The following is a 19,284-nucleotide window of genomic DNA, read 5'->3' on the forward strand; positions in this document are numbered from 1 at the left end:
GCCATGACGCCAAAGTGATGGAACCTTGCAGGGAAGATGTTTTGAGGTTTAAAATCAAGTCAGCTCCCCCACCTGCTTGACCAGACCCAGGCTAGTCTATGTTAACCTGACTTTGGAGGGTGAGCGGGTCTCAGTTTCCTCCTCACTCCCCGGACCTCTGGTTATGGGGGACACTCTGGAACAGCAACCCATGGATTGACTCTTGTCTAGTGAGAGGTCTTCGCCCCCAGGGCCCCAGCATTTCAGAGCCATGGCGGCCCTCAGACCTCAGCACGGAGGGAAGCGTGCCATTCATTTGTGCTACCTACCTTTTAGGGCCTCTTTCACAGCGGAATCCACAGGGAATATGTTCTTCTCCACCAGCTCCAGGGGCCCCGGCCGGAGAGCGATTTTTTCATTGAGGTCATCTGCAAGTCGGGCTCTTTTCAGCTTCATCTGAGCAGTTGGGACGGATCTCTCTGCAGTGGAGCCTAAGGGGTTAAAATCAAAAGGGTCAGCTCTAGAATTTGATGTCATTTTTGTGGGGTTTTTTTTTGTTTTTTGTTTTGCTTTTGTAACCCAAACACTCTGACACATTGTACTCCACCATCCTAATAATTTTTCAATGCAATCATCCTCATTTCACATGGATTAGCAGCGAAGACTAGACGCTTCCAAATAAAGAAGCACAGAAGAGTTAGAGAAACTTGCTTTGTGAGGATTTTGGGGAAAAAAAAATGTGCAATTTGGCGATTCTGTAAGTAAGTAGTCCACGGGGCCTGTATTGCTTGCTGACACTAAACTATAGCATCTGCATGCAAATCCTGTCTATATATTGCCCGGCCCAGGCTGAGCTGGCAGTAAATATTATCTATTATTATAATTAATTGTAGTAGCGTGACTTCTCAAGAGTTTTAGACTTGTTGAGGTTGTGATACTAACTGATTCAAATGTCCAGGTCCAGTTGTAAAAGAAAAACAATTTTGGTGGGGGGAATAGTTATTTAATTAAACAGGGATTTAAAAAAATTGAATTTATCCAACAGGCAGTTTCTCATCTTTGGGAGGGTGGGAAAGGTCACTGAGAAGCCCTAAATCACCGCTCTATTCCTCTTTGGGTGAGGCCCTGACTTATTTCTGTGCAAGAACGTGGAAGAGAATCTTGTGAGCCGGTGGTTGCTGTAACGCAGGACTGGGAGTGAGGGTTCCACGAGAGTTTGTAGCTTTCCGCTCAACTCTGCAAATTTAGAAGTTGAGACCTTTACAGACGTCCTGGTCCTATTGTTCTATTAATATCCATCTACTAACCCAGGCTTAGTGTCTGGCCGCTGCTCTAGAAATCTCCACACAGGGGAGGGCTAGGGATGTCTCATGGTTGCAACAGGTCAGACTTGCGTAGAAGCTACATCTGCAAAGCACTCGATGTGGGATGGAGAAAACATCAATATTCCAAACCGAAAAATGGAAGTTTCTAAGCCCAAATCCTCTCCCAACTACCCGTCAGGCCAGTGCAAGGGCTTCTGCCACACCCCCTGCCTCAGGGATCTTTCTGACCCATCCTGCACAGCCATACAGGATTCATCCTCAGAAAACACTCCTTTCTTGCATCCCCTCCAAGATGGTCCTCTCCATCCGTCTCTCAGTCCGGTTTCGCAGGCTCGCCACAAACCGAATCCACCCCCTACATGACCTGAGATGGTTGATGCCCAAACTACCACTCCAGCAAGCCTGGTCCTTTGCCTTCTGCCCCCCGCCCCCCATCTTCCTGAGTTCACCTTTGTACCTTTGCTTACTCTGTTTCCCCGCCCTAACAAAGTCTTCCTAACTCCTGTTCTTACAGCTTCCTTCTGCTTCGACTACCCCCAGCAGTTACAAGCATTGGTCCTTAATCTTATATTGCTATTTCCAAAATCAGACCATGAACCCTTGGAGGGCAAGGGTCATTTTGTATCTAGCAGATCCTTCGTGCTCCAGGGGGCCAATTTCCAATTTCTGTTGGGGGGAAGGGTGGGTTTCATGGGAACCAACAGAGACTAAACTTGGGGTTTCTGTGGTTCATAGCCTGGTATTTTAATTCAAGACTGGACTGATACAACAGATAATGCTTTCTTGATTATAATATTATACATACGTATTGTTATAAGTGTGGAAAACGCTAAAACATTATGCAAAAGAAGTGAAAGCATTAGGAAACTCCCCACTTAGGGTCAACTGTTTTTAATAACTGGGCATCTTTCTTAATTACTTATACAGTATTTATTGGTAAATCTGTATTTTTTCATCATAGAATCTGACTGTAAATACAATTTATGTATATATTTTTGCCTCCCTGATTTTGACTGTAAATATAGTTTTGTTTTCTGGTCTCCTCACTAAACATCATTTTATAAGCCTTTTCTCATTAAAACATGATTCTTTTAAAGCCTCATTTGTGGTAGCTGCAAGTTATTCAATCACACGGATGGTGCATAATTTATTCAGTCTGTCTACTATTTTTGGACGTTCCACTGATTTCAGTGTGTCACTATTTAAAGTAATTACATGATAAACATCATTGTACATAAATCTTTGTATGTCTGATTATTATTTTTTTGATACAATACTAGACATTTATTACTGGTATGAAGGATGGACATTTTAAAGGAAGTTGATATATGTTGGACACTCTCTATGTGCTCAGAGAAAGTTGGGAGGTGGCACTGCTCAGAATGAATGCCAAGTCTGGTACTTCTTGGCCACTATATGGCTTCCCAATTTGACCGTCTACATGGCCTCAAATGACTAGATGAGAGCTCAAAACCACCACTTTGGAATGGCAGGGGACCCTTTCTAAGGGGAGTTAGCAATTGTGCAGAGACAAAGAACCCTGGAAAATGGCCCACGTTCCATTCCCACTGATGGGCCCCAGTTTATGACTTCGGGCAACCTTACCTTGGAGTATGTGCATTTTCACCACGTCTGCACGGTCGGACCTGTTTCTGACCTTGTGCTTCAGGGTGTCTTCAGCCTGTCAGACACAAACACAGAATGAATTCTGCTATCAACCTCATACAGTTGATTCACCTAGTTTTAACTTTAAAAGAGACCTCTTTTCTCTCAAAGGGAAAAAGTCTCTTTTTGTTTGTTTTTTGTTTTTTATTTGACAAACGCAACATGCAAATATCTCTGTTCTCCTACGTCTTGATGAAGGAGGGCTCACAAAAACCTCTAATAATTTTAGGATGGAAAAATGAGATAAAGAGGTCAAAAGCTTGGGTCCACCTCAACGCTCCAAACTTAAAGGCCAGGCAGGTACCTAATCATAAAATATTAATAAAACTGTGATGATACTACACTGCTTTTGCATGAGAGCCAATCTTATTCCATTGCCTCTTAAAAGAGTCACAAATTAACTAGAGTCAGAGATGAAATGTAACCTCAATCCATCCAGTATAACATGACAACATGTGCCCTCCTCCTGTTTTGCCCTTGATCTCTCTCTCAAGACGTGAAAATGTAAATCCTGCAGACTGAGACCCACTGTAAGCTGGGAGGACACTTAGAGATGAGTTATTTACTGAGTCTCATGGCTTTCTTGATGATGGAGTTGTCTGTAGGGATGGCGTTGGCTGTGGCAGGGCCACAACTGGACCTCAGGGCCCTGATTTCTAGTTCTGGGTTTTTATCCCACTATATTGAATCTCTTAATTGGCCCCCGAGAGGAGTCTGGGGATCACTCCAGTTCTGATGAAAGACGATTATTCTCCAGGCAGTAGGAACCCCAGCCTCTCACGAGTGACTCTGAAGAGTCCCAGAGCTCTGCTCCGTCTTCCAGCCCCTCCCCTCACTAGTTGCCAGGCTAAGACATCCCAGGAGAAAGATACCTAATGGCCTTTCCTTCTACATACACTGCTGATGCTTGCTCAATAGCACTTATTGTATTGATAAATTCAAGTTGCAGAGGTTTGCTCTGAAGGTACAGAATATACACCAATTTTCCCCCCTCAAATGCTAAAAGAAAGAGAAATAAACAGAACTCCTTTTGCCTTTAAATAGCTGTGAATAAGCTCTGTATCTGCAGGCCCTACCCTACCACTGAATTGGATTTAAAATAATCTGATTGTTGCTGAGAAAAGCCTGTCATGAAAGAGAGAGCAGCTTGCCCACACACCTTACCTCCCTGTTTCATGTCTCTCTGACCCCCACCACATCCTTGCAGGGATACCCCCCGACATCAGAAAGATGGGGGACATTTTCTTAAAGCTCATAAATAGCAGCTTCAAAGCCAATATTGTTGATCCCATTTCCACAGTTTTCAGTTTCTAGGAGGAAGATTCCACATGGCGTGCGGGGAGGGGACCAGCAAATTGGTCGAGTTTGTAGGAGAAATCCTACCCGCTTTCCCCCAAGCTTAGCATTCAGAGATCCAGAGCCTGGAGTCTGAGTTCAGGAAGGTGGGGAGTTCGCAAACAGTTACCTTGCCACTATCCAAACGTTTTCTTTGCTCATGGAATTCAGGTGGGCTTTTCAGGGCTGAAACAGAAAGACACAGACGTGAGCAGAGGGGGCTTGGGGCCGGGAGCGGCGTCGCGGTGCTTGCCGGTGTGCTTGCCGAGCGGTGCACAGTGGAGGTGTGATGGAGATGTGATGGCCTTCATCAGGCCACAAGCAATGGAAGAGGAAAGGCCTGGAGGTCACCAGCTTCCCTGCAGCCGGAGAATCCAGAGGAAGGCGGACGTCAGCCTCAAACAAGAGGAGCAGCAAAGACAGAATACGCGACAGGAAGAGAAGTGGCAGAGACAGGGCATTCCAAGATCCTGAGGAGGGACAGGCCTGGGGGAGGAGAGCAGGCAATGCTCTAGCTTTAGGGGAGACTGGGGTGACTACCACCCTCTTTGACTTCGCTCTGCCCTTGAGTGCGCAAGTCTGGGTGGAGATCGCAGTCTGTGGAGGAACCGTGTCCCACGTTGCAGGAGGGGACTTGTCCTTTGGCTCAGGGAGTTGGCTGGTGGGGTAGGAACATGCAACCAAAGGGCAGTGAGTGAGAAGCACAGAATCAGACTCTGAGGGCTGGAAGGGACCTCGGAGACGGCGAAATACAGCTCCAAGCCTGAGCGGAATGGGGAAACAGAGGCCCACGGAACGGGACTGCCTCGCCCAGGGTCACACAGGTAGGGCTAGGAGCCTAGGTCGTCTGAAAACCTAACTTCTTTCAGGGTGTGATGCTCAAAACACTAACAACCAGTAGACAGGGCACTGGTCCCTCACAGCTCACAGCAGCCGGAAGCAACCTGGACCGAACGCCAGCCTCCCTTCTTTCCAAGACCCACTGCTCCTCCTCCTCCCAGCTCCCAGCAACTCCTCACGACGATGCACTGAACTTTTGACTTTGCAAAGCAGTAGAACATCGTTCGGCAAAATTCTACCTTTTTACTGGTCTTCCTGATCCCCTGGAACAACTGCAACCAGAAGCCATAAAGGATCACCTTTCATCAGAAGTGATGAGGTGGATCAGAGGTTAGAGAATTGCATCAAATATTTTTCTGGATAGTAGGTCTGGACCAGTGGGCGAATCACGTGATCCAGATTTCTAATATTTACTCCCACAGATGTCAACTCTCAAGCTGCAGGCAAGAAAATATTCTTCCAAACTTTGGCTGGCATAAAAAAATTGGATTTCTAGCCAGATGGGCACTTGGGGCTGTGTGTGTGTGTGAATGTGTGTGTGTGCGCACGTGTGTGAGTGTGTGTGCCTCATTCAGCCTTAAGACCACGCCAAATTTGAGCCCAGCTCTCAGACGGGCTTGCTGGACAGCAGGCAGACTCCACTGTGGTCCTGGCAACTGATCGACCACGTTATCCTCTATTGAGGATGCTGCTTGGGAAGCTACTAAGGCATCTCTAAGTCTTCCTGTCTCACCCCAACATCTGCAATGTTGACCAAAGGAACGCACAGAAGAGTCCCAGCTGGCTGCCTTGTGCCAAGGAGAACGGACCAGCACCATCCTCCTCAATCTGACCAGAGACCGAGAGGCTTCCTTTCTTATAAGACAAAAAGAATCAATTGTTGCTTGACTATCGTATTTCCCATTGATCTAACACCCCCAGTTTCTCTTTGCTGCTTTTCACTCTTAAAATGAGCCTCTCTGCCAACCCTGCCCTTTTCAATGGCCTCTTTCCCCCTCCCTGTCTCCTCACTCAGTGGCTCTGAGGAATCACCTGGGAAACTGTGCAGGCCTGCCACGTTGCTCATGCATTTTCTCTGATTTGGGTCTGGCCCTCATCCTGAGTCAGGAGGCTTGCCGTTATTTGCACTTGATCACAGTTGCAATTTATATTGATGGAGTTTTGAAACCATCTCCCATTTCCCCAGGCGACCAGATGCTACGAATCTGCTTGAAGTCCAGTGGGCCCTGGTGAGTCTGTACAATCTGAACCCATAGGTCTGCACCTCTGTCCGACAGTCTGGTGGTCACCTAAGTAGGTATTATATGTTGGTGTGGCTTAATCTCTTCCATAATCCAGAAAAGGAATTGATTTCAGTGTGGCCTTATTAAGTGGTTAAAAAGAGCAACACAGCCTGTGCCTTAAGAAGCAACCCTAAGGGAACAGCATGAATCTATCTTGAGATTGCTCTTACATTCCAAACTCAATCGGTTTTAATTGGGCTTAGGAGTTAGGGGCAATTCTTCTGGTTCTCTTATCCCTGAGGCTTTTCAATTCTTATTTGCGGAACTTATTAATTCTTCTATGAAACACTGCATTTCCTGTATCTTAGCTTGCAGAGCTATAAATCATCATTTCTTGGTGTTAACTATTCCCCTGTGAAATGACTGTACAGTCCAGTTCTCCAAGGCCAGGAGCACAAAGGTCTTCTGGGACCTTCTGCCACAGGGTGGGAGAGGCTACGCCCATTTAGCCAGGACTTGGGAAGGAAGCTAAAGAATCCACATACTGTGTTTTACCCCACGCTCTTCTTTTCAGGGCTTAAGGGGTGTTACATGGGGCACCACTTGGCCTGCCATGGGCCCTGTGATTGACGTTTGCCTTTTCTGTGATTCCAGAGAATGCGGGTTTTAGCCACCTCCCCTGAGGGCCAGCGAAAGCCATAATGCACCCCCTACCCCAGTTGACTTTTTGGAAAAAAGGACCTCCTTTGCTGCCAGCCCTGGGAGTATCCAATGGCAAAATTTTGTATTTAAGGGACGTTGACATTTAGGATTGAAAAGGAATTTGGATTTCTAAATTAAAAAAAAAATAAGTCAGTGTGATCTCAAATTAAAATACGGTTGTAAATTCAGTCAACCCCACATCTAACTCATTCTGCCTGGAGGAAGATGAATCGCTTCTCACAGGGGAATTCATGTTCTCGCCGCGGAGTTTAGTTAGGGGCTGTTCCTATTTCTGTCCCCACGGCTCCAGCTAATTTGGGTCAGCTGTGTGTATAAACATTTGCTTACTTAGAGCTCAGGAAAAGATCCCAAGATAAGAACAGGCCTCCTGAGGTCCCCTGCTGCTAACCTCCTGCTTCTTACAGGAGCCCAGCAAAAGGAGAAAATAGGCTGCAAGGCCGTAGACAATCCGTCAGGGAGAGGGGCCTGGCTCTCACAGAGGAGGGGCCCGGGGCTGGTAGCAGCTCTGGTGGCAGAGGCAGGGCCTGCCTTCTCTCCCAGGGCCCCTCACGTCCAGGCTTGCAGGGGAGAACCCAGCTCCACTGGTATACGGATAAGGACCAAGAGGCAGCATCAAAGAGCCCGCATCTTAGGCAACAAATGGAGCAATGGTTCTCGAAGTGTGGCCCCTGCACCAGCATCTTCAGTAGCAGCTGGAAACTTGTTAATAATACCGATGTCCAGGCCTACAGAATCCAACGCTCAGGTGGGACGTAGAGGGACGCAGGGGTCTGTGTTGGAACACGCCCTCTGGGTGATCCTGGCGCCCCGGCGTTCACAAGGCCAGTGGGTGCTTCTCTAGAGTCCTTGGGAAACTGAGAGTTCAAAAAGCGGGGAATGATGTCTAGGACTGATTTCTCAGTATTTCAAAAAGCTGAAGAAAGAGAGTGTGTTTGCCCAGAAAGAGGCTGCTTAGTTCAGTGAAACTGCCACTTCTCATACTTGCTGTCTCGAATCAGAATAACTTGGGTTAGAACTGGTCGTTCTCATCAGGAAGCGCCGGCTGGTAAGCTTATATGCCACTAATTAAAGACAGATATATGGACTAACAATACACACATGTAGCGTTCTTTGGGAGGAAGACAAAACTAACTCAAACGCAAGACCCATGGCAGTAATGGGTATAGTTTCAAAAGTGACTAACATTTTGGGAGCCTTCCCTTCGGGCTCTGTCCTTGCTTTGCCATCTATTTTTGGTACAGCCTTGAACAAGTCTGACAGGTTTCCTGTGTTCTCCGTTTCCCACTTACAAAATGGATCTAGTAGTCCTCTCTTGGCTCTGCTTTTAAGGACAAGTTGGACCATGAATTTTTTTTTTTTTCCCCAAACAAACGGGATCCACGCTATGGGTGTGTGATAATGCTTTGGAAATTGTCTTAACTCTTTAGGTTGGCAACAGATTGCCTATTCAGTACCCAAAGGATAGCCTTAGGGGTCTGAAAAGAGTGCATTTTCCCAAAGGAGCTTTGTAATATTTAAGGCCTGGCTTGCACACTTGGAGAATTTAATGCATCACACATGAATACTTTGGAGTTTCTCAGAAGGGTTCAAAGACAAATTCAAAGGGTGCCTGTCATCACTGGTTTACTAGTTTCTAAGGAGCGAGGAACTAGAAAATCGAAGGAAAGAGGGAGGGAAATAAAGAAGTGAGGATTTTAGACCCGAATGGGCTTGGCATGAAAATCCAGGGCGCCTTTTCTTTCCTATCTCTGAACTTGAGCTGTTAGAAGGAAGGGGAGAGGGACAGATGAAACCCTTGTGCAGTGCTCTGCTCAAACAGCCAACCGTGTGTGGTACGTAGGGTGCTGTGGGGAGAAGCCAAGTCAGATGAAGGCACTGAGGAAGGGAAGGAAGACTTTGCCCCGTCAACATCTCAAAACTATCAGGAAGCTGCATGTGCTGTGGGTAGAGGAATTGCCCCGTCATTCTTCTTGCTATTCAGGAGGAGGATCACAGAATTCAGGGATTTACCAAGGCTTTGCAGTAAGTATGTGTCTGCTGAGGCTTGGATTAGTCTGCAAAACAAATAAAGGCAGCACCATTCACAGATAGCTCATCGTATCTTTCCATTCATTGACATCGATCAGACCATGGAACCCGGCTGCCCAGCTTCTTTCTGGCCAGCGGTGCCTTCTCTGAGTCTCTGGGGAGAAGTCGCAGCCTCTCTGGGCCCCTGGGCCTCTGTAATCCACTTCAGGTCTCTAATCTCGTTTTCTATAATCCCGGAGAATAAACTCAATGTTCCCTCCTCTCTCCCCTGGGTTCATATAGATCAGCCCCACTGTAGTAGCAGAAGGAAACGGAGAGAAAGTCATCTATTTCCTTCAATTCTCCCAGAAACTCACTCCATGTAGTGGTGGGACATTGTCCAATATTATTAATGGGGATAACTAAGCAGGAGCGATTTGGGGAACCTTCTGGACTGTAGGCTCTTTGAAACAGAATTCACGTCTGACTCCTCTGTGTTCCATAAGGCCTTCCTCCCAGCAGATGGTCGAGATATTTACTAAGTTGCTCTATGACCGTTTTTTTTTTTTTTTTTTTTTGCATTGAAAACTCAGAGCTGATCGTCTTTCTGCACTAAGGCTTCTGAAATGGTTGGAATAAAACGGTATTTAAGATTCAACCCAGGAGAGTGGTGCCCAGAGAGAAGAAGATAGTGGAGAAAATCTGCCTGAGAAATAATGAACAGATCTGAGCCCCATCCATAGGTCTCCAGAGGAGGAGCCTGGGCTCTGTCTCAAAGGCAAGAGAAAATAAGAGAACCTTGATGTCCTCTTGCAGCCTTGAGCCTGGCAGGGAGGGGCGGCAAAGCCATCCCTTTGAACTCTAGTTGATGGTGACAAGCAGGCAATTTGAAATCTCCATTTTGAGATTCAGAGGTAGGATTTTGGAGAGAAGTCCAAACAATATATTCTTAAAGTAATATTTCTATGTTAATGTTGAGAGGCATTATGTTCACATAATAATGTTCACTCAGATTTCACGACTCTTGTGAAAATGCGAATTCCACCACTGATACTATAAATGTGAAAGCAATCTTAGAAGCCAACCTGGGCCCATGCTTCTGGCCCGAGAACCCTTTCCCACTGTTTAAAGTTGTTCGAGGGGCCGTGTGCTGATCTCAGAACCCTGCCTTCCTTGACTAAATTCAAGGAAAAATGCCTTTAAGTGCATTCAAAGCACCGGAAGGGGAAAATCCTAAACCTATAATATATACAAGTAAGATATGAGTACATGCTTAAGAGAGGTGATGAAGGGCGATTATAAAAGAGACTTTGATTCTCTGATTGCTGTGGCCTGTTGGTTACTCATCAGCAACTTTGAAACCTGCAGGATGCAAGCCCATGAAGCAGGAAGAAATTAAATTCAATCCATGTGGACCAGTTTCACTAGTCTACTGAAAATCACACATGGTCCCACTGGAGTCAGTGGGGGAGAAACATTCTACTTAATCATCAATTTGGTGTGCATTTGAAATGAGACCAGCCATAGAGCAAACTCAGTGGAATTTTCCATTCACTCTTGGTCATGGTGAGACATAGATTACGACGTAGAACCCAAAGCCATTTCATTAAAACCATGGGCTTTTCCTTGGCATTTTCACATATACATGTTTTTATTTTCCCAAATTCCAACTGAATTTTTCTGGCCACAAAATGCTTGATGATAGAAACTTAAGGAAGTGCTTTTAAAGTTCCAGTGATTCCTTTTGAATATTTGAGTCAAGAGCCCTATACCAGGATCAGGAGACACGGGCTCTGGCCTCAGCTCTGCCGCACTAGGAGAGGACTGCACCTTTTTTGCAATGGACAATGCCCTTGGGATTTAATCTAATGTACAACTCACGACTAATTCTGCCCAAGGAGAGCAGGTGTTTCTGTTGACCAGCTAAAAACTGCAGAGCCATCCGATAATACCATAAGGACAATGAACAATTCACTTGGCCATAAGCTTTCCATTTAGGCAATTTATGACAAGGCTGAAAATTCAGGGGGAGCACTGCAATTATTTCCAATGTATGGATAACGTGAGGTTGTGTTACTAATTTTATTGTGCGTGCATTTAAAGTCTCACAGTTCAGGTTTGTAAGTAGGACCACACTGGGCCCTGGCTTTGGGATGTTTGAAAAGCCTCTTAGGCCTCTCCAATCTCGGTTTCATGGAGGTTAAAGACAATGAGACTTGGACTAGGGCAGGGATTTTCAAACTCTGTTTGAAGAGGACCAGTGCTCTGGGGAGGATAATCAGGGTCATCTAGGAGGGATGCGGTGAGCCGAGTGAATGGGACAGAGGACCCCGACCCTGTTCCAGCCAGTGTGTGTATATATATATATATTTATTTTTCATAAATTTAAAAAATTTATTTATTTATTTATTTTTGGCTGCATTGGGTCTTTGTTGCTGTGCACGGGTTTTCTCTAGTTGCGGCGAGTGGGGGCTACTCTTCATTGCGGTGTGCGGGCTTCTCATTGCGGTGGCTTCTCCTGCTGCAGAGCATGGGCTCTAGGCGTGCGGGCTTCAGGAGTTGTGGCTCGCGGGCTCAGTAGTTGCGGCTCGCGGGCTCTAGAGCGCAGGCTCAGTAGTTGTGGCGCACGGGCTTAGTTGCTCCGTGGCATGTGGGATCTTCCCAGACCAGGGCTCGAACCCGTGTCCCCTGCCTTGGCAGGTGGCTTCTCAACCACTGCGCCACCAGGGGAGTATATATATATATATATATATACACAGACACAATATCTTTAACTATTAAAAAACATTGAAAATCACAAAATTAGATGATCTCCAATGACTACTGGCTTTGCTTCCCTCCATTCTACCCCCTTCCTTCCTCCTTTCCTCTTTCCTTCCACATCAAAAAATTCAAATGATAGAACGAAGACATAAAGAGCTCTCTTGTAGAACATAACTAGTTTCACCCTGACTTACACTATCTGTGTCTCTTGTCACCTTTTCCCCTGAAATCTCGAGTCTCCACGAGGGACGGTCTTGCTCACTGTGGCCCCCCACAGCACCTGGCATACCACCCTGCAAAGAGTCAAGTTCATCATGAAATGTGTTGAGTTTGATTGAGTTGAAAGGACCCCGAGACTGTGGGCTCCTGTTCCCTCCTCTGGAGCAGCTGCTTTTACACACGTACCCCCGGGGGCACTGAGTAAACAGACTGCATGTTTCACGTCTGGGTTGATGAGGCTACCATCTCGGCCCCCAGCCTCTCAGCAGGTGCAGAGGCTCGTCTGGGTCTGGCTTCCCCAGAAGCACTAAGTCATCGAGGTCTAGGGGCTGGGCCTGCAGGGTGCACCTGCTGCGGCTCTGACATTTTCCCACAGCAGAATCGACACCCTTGGGAAGCCTGGAGAGGAGATGGCTAAAGAGTAAGGAAAATTGATGATGCTTAGTCAACCCTTCTCATTTTGCTGAATTAAAAAGAAATATCATTGCATTACTCTTAGGACTTTCCTCCAGCAATTATCTTAATCATACAATGGGCTATGGATGCAAAATTTCTGTCAAGTAGTATTTCGTTAATATGTACACTATTTGATTCTGAAAATCCTGGAGAACAAAATATTATATCTTCATTGGACTCGACTCTACAAATGGACGTTCAATTTGCATGACTTACATAAGGGTGTTATGTAAAAAGGTACCATCGGGTTCATTCCTATTTTTATTAGGTGTTTCACTGATTCCCTGAAATTTAACCCCAGCAACCTAAAAACAAAAGTTTATTCTCATCCAAAAGCCAGCTGCAAGACCCAGGCTTGGATTATTTAAGCACGTAGGTTAAACTTTAAATCAGCTGTGAACAGCTTGAGGGGATGCAAAGGTACCAGGTCTCTCTACTCCAATTGCCTTTCCAGAATTAAGGGAAAGAAAAACCCGTGAAGGAACAGATTATTTTAATCCCACTGAAACTGATGTGCTCATCTTATATTTGAGGGCACGTGGTAGAGACTGTGGTCTACTGAGAGGATCCTGGTGGATCTACACTTGTCTACACTTCATTCTTAGTGAATTGTTCTTCTAGACGTGGTTAAACAAATTCGATTCTACGCGTTTGCACCAGGATTCTGAAAAAGACTGGCCTGCTCACATTTGAGTGTGAACGTATTTATCTGTCTTGAAGTCTACAGACTCTTGGTCTTTCCTGTGTTTTAGTACCTGCCCTGCTGGGCTGACTGAGATGAAACAGGCCACACAGACTTGTACCTTTGGTTTCTCATCCTAACTGTACATTTTATTGAAGCAGCCTTTCAACTACAAGGTGAGATCTTTCTTCTGTGCTTTAGCAAACCTCTAGAAAAGTTGTTCTGCCATAAGGTCACCTGCTGTTTATTCTTTGTAGGGCTTAGCCATGAACAAAGAACTTCACCTGAATTACCAAAGGAAAGGGACTTAAATATTCTTAGTTCTGTTCTGGTTCTGAAGCATGGACAACACTTAAATTGTTTGGACCTTGGATCACAGGGCACCAAGGTTACTACCTGCAGGACATTCAATCAAGGGCACATGCTTGCTTGTTGCATGCTTAACCCTGAAGCCACAGTCATGACAAGGACCTGGATTTCTGCAGGAGTCATTACGGATATTGACTTTTAAATTTTGCTGGGGTGAGAAGTTAGAAAGTGTCACCTAAAGGAGCTTACACAGTGATTCCATTTATCCAGTACTTTTCCTGTTTCTATAGCTAACCAAAAGTTAGCTTCAATTGCTAAACTGGAAGGAAATTTCAAACGTATCTTCTAAAAGATATGATAATCCTTCTTCTTTGACCCAAATGATGGCCAGTAATTCAATGTTATACCGTTTACACTAGAATGGTATTGCCGCTCATTATTCCAGAAAGGAAGCACTGGACAATATTCAATTACTTGTGGACTCAAGTACCCAAACAGAAGTGAAACCGAGGAGGTGAGAAAAAGATGATGTGATTGATGCTTCCAGAAAGAAGAGTGATTAGATCCAATTCTAAAAGTAGGAGAGAGGGATGGATGCCCATAGAATTGTGTTTGTCCTGTAAACAAACCACCACATTGGAATTTTAGGTACAACCTATATGATTAAAGGGAAGCCCTTACAGGTGAGTAGCATTTGGGGCTAAGCCTCCAAGGTCTGGGATTCCTGCTGACACAGAGTCTGTGAGGATCTGGGGAGACTGATCCATGGAATTAGACTATGACCTCTGAGGTGCTTTCCAGCTCCCAAGCTGCACGGTCCCATGGTACAGATCAGTCAATAAGAGATACAGCTACTCACGTGGTATGATGCCTTGGTTAGCCAGCTGTTCTTGGGTCCTTCTCTGTTGAAGCCGTAACTGTAAAACTTAGAAAAGCAAGTGTTAGTTTGTGAGTTGGGCTAAGACTGATTGCAATCACTTCTATTTGCCTTGTACTTTTTTTTTTTTTTTTTTTGCATCACTCTTCTTGCGTTATTTCTAGAACAGTTCTGAAAGTCTGCGTGAAGGAGACTTGCGTTTTTGTTGTAGACATGTAGAAGGAAGGATGAGAGAAGCTGAGGGGGTTGCAGGGTTTTGCAGCAAGTGGGTAACAACCAGAGACTAGAAGACTTGTCTCCTCTGTGAAGTGAATGTTACTTTCACAGCACCGTGCTCTGTCTTCCCCTGCTATACCACCTGGGAGGTGAATACCATCAAACACTGCTGGGAACTTGGCCATGATTTCAAAAGAGGAGATGGAGTAAAGAAAGCTTGGCCTCTCCAGTCTCACCTGGGTTCAAATCCCATCTCTAGCCCCTTCCTATGTGGGTAACTCTGGGCAAGTTGTTCAACCCCTCTGACCCTCAGTGTTTTCATTTGTAACTGGGAACAATGCCTGCCTTACAGGATTGCTATATAGTTTCATTAAACTGTGTACGCAGACCGCTTAGCAGAGTGCCTGGCACATAAGTCATCAATACATGGGAGTATCATGAGAGTTTGGAATCCACCTGGAAATTCAGAGAAGGGCTATTGGAGTCATGCTTTACTTAGAAAAATTAAAACACTGTAATCTGTCCAAACTATAAATTATAAAACTTTGTTACTATCCCCAGCACAGACTATATATATTATACATATTTATACATATAAGTACTTATATATATGATATATATATATATATTATGAGTATAGTATTTATGATTTTCTCATCCTCTTCACCCCCTTTCCTCCTAAAAAAATACCCATCTTTGGACATTTACATTTTCTCAGGGAGCTTATGAGTTTGCCATCTTGGTTCCTGGGTTTAAGTTGCTCAGGATAAGAATAGAAAGAGCAGAAATTTTCAACGAGAGGGATTGGTTTAATCACCTGATAATGAAAAGAGAGAATAAGCATTGCTTTTATGAAGATAAAATTAGAATGGAGAGAAGAGAAGCAAAAATGAAAAGGATATATGGGCTGATGTTCAAGTTTATTTAGTATTTCAGAGTGAGGCTTCAGAGCAAATGCAGTCATAAGATATACTGAGAGAGTAACGGAGGAAGACAACTTAAAAAAGTGTTGCTGTGGGTTTTGAATTGGCTTCTCACCAAACTTCTTTGGGAGAAACCAATGTTGCTGAAATACTTTTAATTACTTTTGGTGGCCGGACTGTGCTTCACTGAATAGCCTCATATGACTCCATCTTAGGACTGGACAACAAAGAGGACTAAATTATTTTACTTTGTGGATAAATGAAAACGACATGAGCGTTTATTATTCAAGCCCTCCTTCAGACCAACCCTCTTACTGATAAAAACCGTAAACTCTGAACATAATGTGAAAAGTAACTACCTGAGGATTCTGAATAGTGACAAAATCAGGCAGACTGCAGGGAGGAGTTGAAACTTGGAGAGGTGACTTACATGGGGGTGAGTTTCTCCTTTTGGGGTGGGAGGGTTTTGCCTTGAGGGTGGCCTGTAGTCATGAAGTGGCAGGTCATAGGTAGTTAAAACTCCAATAGAAAACCCGCTCATCTTTCTGGCCAGAGGAATCAGGAAGAGGTGCCCAGACAACCAAGGCTGCCCACCAGGGAGTAAGGGGGAAATCAGCAAGGGAAGGAGCTGGAGAAGGAGGGGGTTCCCTAATTCCATGTGTGAATCTCTGCAAGTTTCAGGTTGATCCATTAATGATGTTTCCATGGGACAGATTCAAAGCAGCACAGCAAAGGTTTAAAATTAAACTGGAATTTGAACATCTGTGCACACAGGCAAGAGAGAGCTTAAAGTGGGACTCTACCTGGGTTAACTGTGTGCTAAAACAAAAACATCAGCATTCTCCTGAGGACCGTAGGAGTCTATGTATAAGACTCACAATGTCCAGGATGCAATGCACAATTACTCTACACACAAAGAATTAGGAAAATGTGACCCACTCTAAATGGAAAAGACAATAATGAGATGCTAACCTTGAGATGACCCAGATGTTGGAATTATCAGATGAGGACTTTAGTTATTTTCAACTATGCTCAATGAAGTAAAAGAAAACATACTTGAAATGAATGTAAAGACAGGAAGTCTCACCAAGAAAACAGAACACATAAAAAGGAATCAAATGGAAATACGAAACTTAACAGTAGAATATCTGAAATAAAAAATTCACCGAAAGGCCTGAAAAAAGAATGAATATCAGAGTAATGAATCGGTATACTTGAACACAGAGCAAACTGAAGAAGAGAGAGGGAAATGATGGAAAAAGTGGACAGAGCCTCCGGTACCTGTGCCACAATATCAAAAAGTCTAATATCAGCTAATTAGAGTCCTAGAAAGAGAGCAGAAAAATAAATAATTGCCAAAACTCCCTAAATTCGGTGAAAAACAGAAACTTACAGATTCAGAAAGTTCAACAAACCCCAAACCAGATATAGTCACAGAAAACCACACTTAGATACATCATAATCCAATGGCTGAAAACCAACTAGAAGGAGAAAATCTTGAAAGTAGCCAGGAAAAACAACACATTACATAAAGGGAAACATTGATTTAAATAACCACAGACTTCTCAGCAGAAATCATGGAGTCCAGAAAATAAAACAAAATGAAAACAAAACATGAAACTGTCAACCCAGAATAGAAAATATCCTCTAGGAATGAAGGTGAAATAAAGGTATGCTCAGGTAAAGGGGAAACAGGATAATTTGTTGCCAGCAGACTTTACTACAATAAGGAAGTAAATTCCTTATTACTTACTACTATGCTTAAGGAAATTCTTCAGGCTGAAGGGGAATGATATCAGAAGGAAACCTGGATATTCAAGAACGATGAAAGCATATCAGAAATGGTAACTAGCTGGGTAAATTTTAAAGATTTTTTTTCTTCTTAAGTTTAAGAAATATATACGTCATATATGTGTGTGTGTGTATATATATATATATATAAACTGTTTAGAGAAAAGTCATATCTTTGTCTTGTGATGTTCTTAAGGCATGTAGACGTAATACAGGTAACAATTATAACATAAAGGGCCCTTTATGACAGCAAGGTTTCTATACTTTACATGCAGTAGTATAATATTAACTATAGGTAGACTGTGAAAGGTTAATTATGTATATTCTCATCCTTAGAGCAACTAATAAATAAAAATGCCAAGAGGTATAATTTAAAAGAATAAATAGATTAAAATGGAATGTTAAAAAATATTCAAATAATCCAAAACAAAGCAAGAAATGGGGAAAATAGAAACAAAAAGTAGAGGGACAAACAGAAAATGAGTAATAAAGTGGTAATCAATAATTACATTAAATATTAATGGGTGAAACACTCAAAAGGCAGATTATCAGGAGGGATTTTTAAAAAAGCAATATTCAATTATATGCTGTCTACAAGAGACACACTTTATACATAAAGACTCAGATTGGTTAAAAACAAATAGATGGAAAAAAGATACACCATACAAACAGTAATCATAAGAAGGTGGAATGGCTATATCAGTTAATATATACTTTAAGTCAAAGAGTATTAACAGAGATAAAGAAGGGACATTTCATAATTATAAAAAAGACAATTCATCAGGAAGACCTAGCAATTATAAATGGATAGGCATCTAATAAGAGCTTCAAATTACATGAAGCAAAAATTGACAGAATTAAAGGGATAGACAATTTCAAAATCATGATAGATTTTTAAGATCTCTCTCAACATTTGGTAGAACTAGATAAAAAATTACTAATGACATAGAGGATGTGAACAACAATATCAACCATCTTGATTTAATTTATATTTATAGAGCTCTACACCCACTAACTACAGAATAAATATTCTTCTCAAGTGCACATAGTACATTCATCAAGATATACTAGACCATAAAACAAGTTTCAATAAATGTAAAAAAAACTGAACTCATATAAAGTATTTCTCTGATCACATTGGAATTAATTAGAAATGGGAACCAATGTGCTATTTAGGAAAATACTAGGTGATAACTTCTAAATAATTCATAGGTCAAAAAAGAAATCACAAGGGAAATTACAGATATTTTGAACGGAATGATAATGAATATACAAGATATTACAATTTATGGGATGCAGATAAAGCAATGCTTAGAGGGAAACTTAGAGTCTTAAGTGCTTCTGTTAGATTAGGAGAAAGATTTAAATAATCAATGACCTAAGTTTCTACCTTAGTGAGCTAAAAAAGAAGTATACTCAAAGTAAGTAGAAGGAAGAGAAATAAAAGATCAGAGCAGAAATCTTCAAAACAGAAAGCAGACAAGTACCAGAGAAAATTAACAAAGCCAAAGGCTGGTTCTTTGCCAAGACAACAAAACTGACAAAGCCTTCACTAGACTGATAAAAAAAAAAAAAAAGAAGAGAAAGGATAAATTTTACCAATATCAGGAATTAAAAAATGAGTTATTACCACCCTAGACCCTCGACATTAGAAAGGATAATAGGAAAATATCATTAACAAATTTGTGCCAATAAACTTGACAATTTAGATAAAATTTCTTGAAAACTACAACTTACCAAAATTGATACAAGAAGAACCATAAATCTGAATATGCTATATTTAATAAATAAATTACACTGATTACCAAAAAATTCCCCCTTCAAAAAAACCTCCAAGCCCAGATTGTTTTACTAGTAAATTCTATCAAAATATTGTGATTGGAATAAGTGATTTTGCAAGTTCTCTGTCAAATAACTTCCATATTCTATATATTACACCAAAAGTAAGTAA

General features: G+C 42.9%; 1 protein-coding gene across 1 annotated transcript in view; it reads right to left on the reverse strand.

Annotated features, from left to right (window-relative positions):
- Positions 1-19,284, reverse strand: part of MYOCD (myocardin) — a 254,043-nt gene that overhangs the window by 45,719 nt on the left and 189,040 nt on the right. The window contains exons 2-5 of the mRNA XM_061175437.1: positions 14,386-14,451; positions 4,435-4,490; positions 2,910-2,985; positions 309-470 (exon numbers count right to left, since the gene is read on the reverse strand). Coding sequence (XP_061031420.1) covers positions 309-470; positions 2,910-2,985; positions 4,435-4,490; positions 14,386-14,451 — 360 coding nt within the window. The remainder of the gene's footprint in view (positions 1-308; positions 471-2,909; positions 2,986-4,434; positions 4,491-14,385; positions 14,452-19,284) is intronic.

This window comes from Eubalaena glacialis, chromosome 19, assembly GCF_028564815.1.
Source record: "Eubalaena glacialis isolate mEubGla1 chromosome 19, mEubGla1.1.hap2.+ XY, whole genome shotgun sequence".
Classification (NCBI taxonomy): domain Eukaryota; kingdom Metazoa; phylum Chordata; class Mammalia; order Artiodactyla; family Balaenidae; genus Eubalaena; species Eubalaena glacialis.